The sequence below is a fragment of the Penaeus chinensis genome, chromosome 19 (assembly GCF_019202785.1).
Source record: "Penaeus chinensis breed Huanghai No. 1 chromosome 19, ASM1920278v2, whole genome shotgun sequence".
Classification (NCBI taxonomy): domain Eukaryota; kingdom Metazoa; phylum Arthropoda; class Malacostraca; order Decapoda; family Penaeidae; genus Penaeus; species Penaeus chinensis.
Genome location: NC_061837.1, coordinates 6,822,041 through 6,832,040, shown reverse-complemented (window position 1 = coordinate 6,832,040; position 10,000 = coordinate 6,822,041). Strand labels below are relative to the sequence as shown.

Genomic DNA, 10,000 nt, shown 5'->3' with positions numbered 1-10,000 from the left:
TATGTTTTTATTCATTGCCATTTACCGCAAACTCGTTCTTGCCCACGCAGTTTGAAGTTTGTCATTTGCCACTGTCTCGAGACAGCTCTTGTTATCAGTTGACGTTCTTAGTGTCAATTTATATGGACGAATTATTATTATTACTATTATTTTTTTTTTCTTTTGGTGGGTGGGTTATATGAGGGAAGAAATGCTTTAAAAGTTCACTAATGTATTAATTGCATATACTACTTACACTATAATTTCTGCCTATGTCTGTCCGTAATTATACGACAGAATATTTCTTTCCTATTTCCTTCTCCCTCTCGCACAGTCTCTCCATTCCACGTGCGACTCTTACCAGGGCGGGTCGCATGCACCAGTGACAGTCAAGTTTTGTGTTCACCCAGCTATCAGACTTCAGGGAATAGTCTATAATTTCGTCTGTGCTTTGCATATCTTCGCCATGCCTTTCATATAAGACATGCTTAACATTGTTCTAATTATATTAGTTATAAAATCGTCTTCTTCCCTGAAATTACTAGCGAGCTTACTGGTGCTCCGACCAATGGGTAAATTTACGATCTTATCTTTACTCTGGTGATAAGTTTATGAATTCAACTGCCTTGTCTTGTTTACGGTCGGGACTAGTTACAAGCGTTTTTATTTTTTTCTTTCTCTCTAATGCTAAAACCTGTGAATCAAATTGTATTACAACTAAATATTGTGACAGATATTGTATGTCAGCTGTATCTCTATTAGGCACATAAATGCTAGTATTGTAATGAGATTTTTACTTGTGTTAGTATCCTAAATTTCATATTTATCGTGTGTTTTAAAGCGTTGTCTATAAACCATTGTTTCTCTTGATTGCAGCAACTTGTTTCCCTACTTCTCTACTGTGAAGACTCTGCCGACTGCCATATGGCGTGCAGTGTATATGACGAGGGGGAGAGATTCGTTTCTGACAAATTATACCAGTCGTAAGTATCAGTGCTGCTCACAAACCCTTTTATTATGTAGCTACTACTGTTGTGTAAGTTGAAAATGGAATATTTGTTGTTTTAAAGGGACTGCTTGATTTTATTGTAACTGTAAGTGTCGTATGGGTTTGTCTCTTCATTGTCATACCTGACAAAAATGATATGAAAGGTTGAGTGCTACGATTAATGTTAAAAATTTACTACAGTTGGAGATGATGTTATCACTTCAGCTATTATATGTCTCCTTAGAAAGACCCAAGTGAGGGAGAGGCAACCCCTTCTAGGTATTTTTAATCTAACTTGTAATGTAGACAGTCGACGTTTTACTTTAAAACATAATAATGTTCGAATTACAAAAACACACTGACTTGCATGTATACACATTTTAAAATTTTCTCTCATTGCCGATCGGAAATGCTGACGTGAGCAACGCCGTTCGACAGGTTATCTTTTCTGGATAAAGGAAATGAGATCATTCCACCTGGTCGAGCTTAGACCGCATTTTCTGAACTCTAAAGGCATGAGAGGGCTTAGTGTAATCAGTATTTTTTTTCCAATTCAGTTTATTTTTTCTCAGTTACAATTTTCACCACAACTTTGACTTTGTTCAACATCTCAAAAAATATCGATCTTTGAGGTTATCATCTAAGAAAGAAAGGTAAAGATTAATATATATATATATATATATAGGGAGAGAGAGAGAGAGAGAGAGAGAGAGAGAGAGAGAGAGAGAGAGAGAGAGAGAGAGAGAGAGAGAGAGAGAGAGAGAGAGAGAGAGAGAGAGAGAGAGAGAGAGAGAGAGGTTGAGAAAGAGAGAATTTCAGATCGTTATCTATGACTATAAGAAGTAAATATTTTTAATAGATATTCTCCACAAAACGAAGGGGTCGCCTGATAATAATGATATGCCACTTTGGACTAGGCTTGTACTTAACTTCCCTAGATTATTACCGAATTTTTATTCGATCTCATTCGTGTGTGACAGACGCCACACGTGTTTTCTTTGTTTATTTTCGTGAAAGAAAACAAAGGTTAAAGCACATATTACTTTCACTACTAATAAATAAAAGAAGTTAACATTTCTAATACTTGGTAGTAAAGAAAACAGTGAAGTATATACTCCCATTATCATGTTCTTCATTTTTAATTTCGATATGAACGTGCACATTTACGAAAGGCTGTAGACCTACTGATATGCCCCCCCCCCCCCCCTTCCCGTTTGAAATAGGAGCCTGAATATTAATCTCAATAACTGGACTTGACTCACAAGATATGTAAATGGCTTGTATTTTCCTTTCATTGCATCTCGACTATTATGATATTATATACATGACAAATGGCCATATTTGGATGAATTCACGTGTAACAGACTAGGTAAAATGTGTCCCATCCCTCATTGAACCTTCCTGTTAATTAGGTTATTAGACACCACTCGGCAGTGTATAGATGATGCGTGGTGTCAGGATAACACATGCTCAGTATACTAGCCATATTGCGGCTTATCCTCAAAGATAGGGAAGCACTTTTCGTCTCTTGGAGTCGATTTGTAACAATATTGGACGAAAACAAATGGAAACTATTATATTCTGCCGTCTTTTCGCTTCCGCCATAAGGTTTCTGTAAATTACATTAACCTTAGGAATGTATTTGATGTAGTTTTATAATGCACCTTTATTAAATAAAATATATTTTTTTCACTTAAAATTTGGACAGTCATTGCACTCACGCGCGCGCGCACACACACACACACACACACACACACACACACACACACACACACACACACACACACACACACACACACACACACACACACACACACACACACACATATATTGGGAGAGGGGGGTGGAGAAGAGAGAGTAGGAGAAGGAGAGAGAGTGGGAGAGAAAGCGGGAAAGGGATAGAGTGAGAGAGAGGGTGGAAGGAAGGGGGCATTGAGAGATAGAGGGATATGGATATATATATATATATATATATATATATAGAGAGAGAGAGAGAGAGAGAGAGAGAGAGAGAGAGAGAGAGAGAGAGAGAGAGAGAGAGAGAGAGAGAGAGAGAGAGAGAGAGAGAGAAATATTGCAGGAGAGGGAGCTTAGCTTTAGTTTGCAATTTAGGTGTAATGTATACACAAGTTGTAGAATAAGTATTTTGAATGGTTTAGAGAGTGGTAAAGTCTAGATATCATAGTGGGGTATATAGCAGTGCTGTGATGTTGCCAAGAGTATATTCAGTATATATATTCTTAAGACTGTTAGAAATGCTAGAATTTTCTGAGACATTGTTGGACAATTAATTTGCCTTTGGTGGTTAATAGGTCTTGATATTAAAGTGTAAAATAACAGTTAAATATCAGTAGGCTTATATCTGTTTTATTGTGAATGTTAGAAAAGCTGAATTTTTATGCCTACAAGTGCATTGAGGCAAGCAGTAACATTACAAGCAAATGAGAGTGTTTAGGGTGTTTAGGAGGAAGTTGAGGATGTTAACCTAATGCCGCCAGGGAAAATGAAAAAAAAATGGGGAAAATGCCGTGCCTATTTTCTATATTTTTTGTAAAATGTCTGCCCATAGATGGCTCTGCTAGTGCTTAGCCACAAAGGAGTCAATTAGTAGACCTTGTGACCTTACCTGATTTGAATTGGCAGGGAAAACATATTTTTTACGTGCTATGAATATCGATGGTGTAATTTTTATTATAAACCTTATAATTATTATAATGTTTTTTAACATGAGTAACAGCAAAATTAGATAAAGTAAAATATTTGTTAAATCAAAGAAAAGGGTTAATGGGCAAGACAGGCAGTACTCGAAATTGGTTCATTGGTGACTTAGTACAAGTGTAGCCATCTATGTTTAAAAACAATTAAACAAGGACTCACAGTGGGCATAGCACGTATGTACACGTCATACCTGTGGGCAAGGGGTTAAGGTAAACAGAGGGAGAGAGAGAAGCGTGAGGCCAAATGGGGAGAGAAGGGACCCGAGGGAGGAGAGTTGTTAGAAGCCCAAGACAGGAAAGGGAAGCAAGGAGTGGAGAGCTAAAAGGAGGAGGACCCAAGGAAAGAGGAGGAACTATTTTTTGTGAAATGGAACAAATATGGATATATCTCTTTGCCAAGTCAAAGAAGGTTCATTCACTTGATGATCATGAGTCAAAATTTTATTGTCTTAATTTGTATTGTTTCGATTCCAAAATATCCTGATGTAAATGAGTTTGCTATTATTTAATTTTAGTCATCATTGTTAAACCTTTGCCTTAAACTTTTAACTCCAATTACTAAAAAATATGAGATAAAGGAGTGCCATTTTATCTCCAAGTTTAGCTTTTGAAAACTGTTCATAAATTATATGCTATAAAGCAAGGCCAAAAAGAAAAAGTTCATAAACATAATTCAAGAGAATGATCCATCCTCTAATCCCTACATTCAAAGTATCTGCCGATATCCATCCTCCTCCACCTCAAGTTCCCCCTCTTCTTCCCACTCACAAAAAAAAAACAAAAAAAAAACATCCTCTCCTCTCTGATGTGTATCACCATTCCCTCCTTTTTCCCCATTATCCATACCAGCCCTCCTTAAATGCACACATGACTCCTTTCTGTCACAACAATACCCTGTGGTTCCCTCCTCTCCTGACATTCTTCCTGATAGTTCACTACCTTCCCCTGTTCCCTTAATTCATCCCCAGGATTCTTTTCCTACTTCCACAACTATTGTTTCTTACCGTATTACCCTTTGATTGTTTCATACTCTCCATTTGAACTGATTGCCCAGTACCTTTAACCACATCCCCTTTTACAAATCCCCACTGTATTCCATTTACTCCCCCTCTATGCCCTTTTCACTTTAATTCCTACAATGTTCTACAACCTTTGACATCTAACACATCTTATCCTGATCGTTAACTCATTTCATCATTTTTATATTGTATTCAACAAGAATGACCTAATTATTCTTCACTAATCAGTTGTTGTTTTTAATATATTGAGCTGAAATTGATCATTTGAGGTGTTAACCTTTACAAATCAAATCTTGCTGACTTTTTCTTATATTAGAGGAATGTTACTTGAAGTTCAAGTAAATATTAAAGGGACAAAGCCTACAAGATGACCTAGACCAGGCCTTGTTATGTTTACCGATTCACAAACAGAAGATACACAAATATTGATAACATAGACTTGAATACCATCACAAAAAAGACTGCATCTAGCTCACAGTGTCTAGTAAAGGCTAACAAACCTCATTACCATTTAATTGGGCTAGATAATGGTTTGACTGTTTTTTGCAGTCCTGTAATACTGAGCTAGAATACTAGATACTTACAGTTCCAATCTTTAATTTCATACTATGTTTGCAGTTATTCCAGTTCCCAGTCATTAATATTGTTTTATGAGTAAAAAACAAATGTATTAATTGCAGGTTTCATTTCCATTTAAAATGTAATATATATGTTAAGTACAATTCACATGTAATCTTATTGTATGCATTATTCTTTATTTTTTTTTCCATTTCTTATGAGGCAACTGACAAGTCATGCTGAATAAATGATTACTTACACATTACAGCTGTAGTAATCTGACTGACTAAAGGCTGGCTCCTCAACTTTACTTGTCTTGTCTTTTTTTTTCCACTGGTTCCTAATTCAGGAGTAGCATATCAGCATTCCATTTATATATTTAAGGAGTATTCTTTTTACCCCTATACTTGAAATAAATGCAAACTCTTGAGTTTGTATTATATACTTTATCAGGTTCTCCAAATTATACATACATACATACATACATACATACATACATACATACATACATACATACATACATACATACATACATACATACATACATACATATATACACACACACACACACACACACACACACACACACACACACACACACACACACACACACACACACACACACACACACACACACACATACATATACATAATTTGGAGAGCCTGATAAAGAATCTAATATAAATTCCCGAGTTATTTATTTAATAATTTATTCATGGAAAACTTGATGACTGTGCATTAATTATACACTTAGTTTTCAATATCAAGGTTCAGTTTTAATGTACTAAAGCTCAATATACTTAATTGCTAATTGATACCTTATGTAAATAAAAATATGCTAACATTTTTTAAAACTCAAACTTTTTTGTTAAAACGACAATTAATTAAATGTCATCATCAAGGGGGACCCCTAACTTAGACTTGGCAAAGAGCTATATTCACATTTGTCCTTAAGAAAAAAAAGTAATAATAATAAAAAATAAATAAATAAAATAAAATAAGATCAAATAATAATAAAATCGACCTCCTCATTCCTTAACCCAATGCCGACGGGCATGGCATGTACGAACACTGTGATATTACTTGTTTAATTGTTTTTACACATAGATGGCTACACTTGAACTAAGTCACCAATGAGCCAATTACGAGTATTGCCTGTCTTGCCTGTTTACCCTTTTCCTTGATTAAAAAAAATATTTTACAGTATCTTATTTTGCTGTTACTAATGTCTACAACAAAAATAACCATTGATATTCATAGCCAATTCAAGAAAAGGCAATATTATATAAGGTTACAAGGTCTACTAATTGACTCCTTTATGACTAAGCACTAGCAGAGCCATCTATGGCAGAGACAAATAGGAAGAAGAAGAAGGAGAAGAGCAGCAGCAGCACAGCAGCAGCAGCAGCAGCAGCAGCAGCAGCAGCAGCAGCAGCAGCAGCAGCAGCAGCAGCAGCAGCAGCAGCAGCAGCAGCAGCAGCAGCAGCAGCAGCACAGCAGCAGCAGCAGCACAGCAGCAGCACAGCAGCAGCAGCAGCACAGCAGCAGCAGCAGCAGCAGCAGCAGCAGCAGCAGCAGCAGCACAGCAGCAGCACAGCAGCAGCACAGCAGCAGCATAGCAGCAGCAGCAGCTTCCCCATTTTTTTTTTACGTATTTTCCCTGGCTGCATGTGGTAAAGCCTCTCTCCTCACATTGGTTTTCCTTCTCTTGCTTCCCTTTCCTGGCTGGGGCTTCTAATGACTCCCCTCCCTTGGCTCCCTTCACTCCCCTTGCTTGGCCTTGCATCCGTATCCTTCTCATGCTTCCCTCGCTCCCTCTCTTTGCCTTGGCACTCTCTACTTCTTGTATACTGTCTTAGTTCACTCTTATTCGTTTGTAATAAAACTGCTTGTCCCCATGAGCTTATCTGCATGTAAATCAACTTTTCGTCTATTTAAAATTTATATTACCAAGGAAACACGAAAAGCTGCTGGTATTTAACTGGTTATACCAATTTTGCAGTTTCCCTACTGATATTTTATGCTGAACTATCATGACCTTATAAACACCGAAGGCAAATGACTTGAAATATGACATATAACAAATTATCTAACACTCTCAAAATTATATTATTTATAACATATGTAATATTCTCAACAACACGACAAAGAAGAGCAAACTTTGACTTGAGAACAGCACCAATCCCAAAAATTAAATTGAGAAAACCTCAGCTTGTTGCCTTGCGAGTGGTAATTTTCTGGAATATCATCGCAACGATTGTGGAAACAATAGATTCTCACTCTCTTCTATCCAGATATATCGAAATTATGCCACGGAACCCCCACCAAACGCCCACATTCTTGACTCCGATAGCAGGATAGGGCATGAAAGGTAACGGGGAAATTGCGGAGTAAAATAGAACTAATATGCAAACAACCAGTCACTATAGTCTAATACTGGCGGCAACCTTCCCATGGGGAGGCTGCCGTTCTCCAACCCCAGGAAAACAGTATTCTCCATATATTCACGGCAGGATTGTGCTTCGGTCGCTCCTGTAAGTCGGTCGTGCGCTTCTCCCCTGCCGTGAATAGTCGGGAGATTCCTTGTTTTCCTCGGCCGGGGTTGGGCACAACACCCTGCGTAAGGCAATATAGTGATTGATTCTGTGTATATACGTCATAATTTACCCCGCAATTTTCCCGGTACCTTACAAGCTCTCCCCTACTATCGAGGCCAAAAAATGTGGGGTTGGGGGTTTCCGCGGCATAATTCCTACATATATGTTTACTAGAGGGTGAGAGATATCCATTGATACCAAAATCGTCGCGATGGGTAATGCGATGCTATTTTAGACTTTTATCGAGAATATAAATAACCATCATCATAACGACAAGTGACAATTTTTTTCTGATGTGGAACATATCCTTTTACTCCTATAATCCAAGTTAATTTCTTCGTTGTATGAAACTCATGAGACAAGCTTCGTTTAAGTCTCCCTTCAACGCGTTATCTGTTTTCGAAACTGCGTCCGAATGCTCCAGCCTTTTAGGACGGTCTTCGAAATTGGCAATGACTGTTGATGCTGATTTTATAGGACGATGATTGTATATTTGTGTGATATTCTCCTTCCATGTAATTTCCAAACCAGCCAGTTCGCCGTTGCTATGGCAACTGACTTCGCTAACCACTCCAGTAATGACTTTAATAAATAAATGTTTGACTGCAATTAGTCTTTTAGCACCTGATTGTTTATCTGTAACCAATATTAAACGCCCCAACAGTCTTTTTGTTATGAAATGATTGGGAAACCAACGCCTTTTTCTTTCTGGCATGTCCAATGTCAGGTCATCGCCGTCAGTAGCCCCTCTCAACGCTTGTGTGAAGGTACTCTCTCTCTGTAGTGTTCGGACGGCCAAGACACGACATGACTACCTTTTCTTTTAAAACTACTATGTCGTCATGCTCAACTTAGTAACACGTATCAGGAATTGACCACATGAAGCAAAAGGTTATGGTATGTTGCCTCTCGTTCCGGTTATTTTTTGATCTTGCCCTGCACCTTATATTTGGCAAGATAAAAGTTGGATTGTTATCGTACTGGATTATAACTTAGAAGTCAGCAAGCTTAGTTTTGTCAGATTATAGGTGGTGGAGGTTGTTACTCACAATTAGTCAACATGAAACAACTCCATGATCTGTACTTGGGCTTAGCGCTGCATTCCTATTCCTAGCTCATTCTCATCCATTTTCCAGCTTTGCAATTGAATAAGGTCACATGTGTTTTCTTTGTTTACTTTGATGAGAGGACAAACTAAAGTAAATTCCTAAATCACAGTATTGATACTTTTGTTTGTTTATAGTAAAGAAAATGTAGTCATCATTTGCTCTACATCTTGTTTAAGCTTAGTTTTATATGCCATTGACTGCTATTTGCTTTCTAGATAGTAGATGAATTAACATTAACATTGCTAGGCTAAACCCACCATGACTCTTCTCCAATGAGCTTTTGGGATATACTTGAATTTTATATGTATCTGCCTGTATTCAATTGCCTTCCATAGGTGAAGAATTATTGGAAACAATTTTGATGTACTTCAGCAAGAAATCCACTGATTGTAACGATTCGGAGTGTTGTTCCATGTGTAAATGAATCATTAGGAAGATCGGAGTACCATTACCCATTAATTTTTTTTTTTATGTATCCCATAGCAAGGGAGAGCATGAAGTATATCAGGGAAATTATTGGGTAAAACAGGCTGAAATAGAATGAATATAGAGAAAAAATTATTAAAATAGCATGAAAAATGCTGAAAATGTGAAACTCAATAGACATGCCCACCATTTTTGAGATGCCTATGGGCTGGCACACCAACTTTCCAAAAACTCTACGGGCATCCAATCAATATTTCACTGAAATCTATAGCCATAATGCCACCAAAAACCCCAAGCGTGACCCTGGATCCCTGTGGTAGTTTATGGTAGATCTGAACCTGTCATTGATAGATTAATATTTGGGTTTTTGATTTTGATTTTCTTCAAGAGATGATGTGGGAATGTTCAGTGTGAATTAAGTCTAGGGCATGAGAGTAGGGCTGATTCATGCGCACGCACACGTACAAATTTATTTATTTTCCCTTGATGTTTAGCATGTGGGTCTTTGTTATGGTCTTTTGTTTGATTGAGAATTGCAGTCCATATCAATTTTACCAGTGTCTATTCCTGGGAATTGCAGTCCATATCAATTTTACCAGTGTCTATT

At 37.4% G+C, this 10,000-nt stretch overlaps 1 protein-coding gene across 6 annotated transcripts in view; it reads left to right on the top strand.

Annotated features, from left to right (window-relative positions):
* LOC125035220 overlaps nt 1-10,000 on the top strand; it is a 38,840-nt gene that overhangs the window by 18,160 nt on the left and 10,680 nt on the right. For 4 of the 6 annotated variants that reach the window (XM_047627476.1, XM_047627473.1, XM_047627475.1 and 1 more), the window contains one exon: nt 856-962. In XM_047627476.1, coding sequence (XP_047483432.1) covers nt 856-962 — 107 coding nt within the window. Of the gene's footprint in view, nt 552-855; nt 963-6,930; nt 8,756-10,000 lie in introns of those variants that run through there. The other 2 variants (XM_047627477.1, XM_047627478.1) reach the window with 2 other exon arrangements.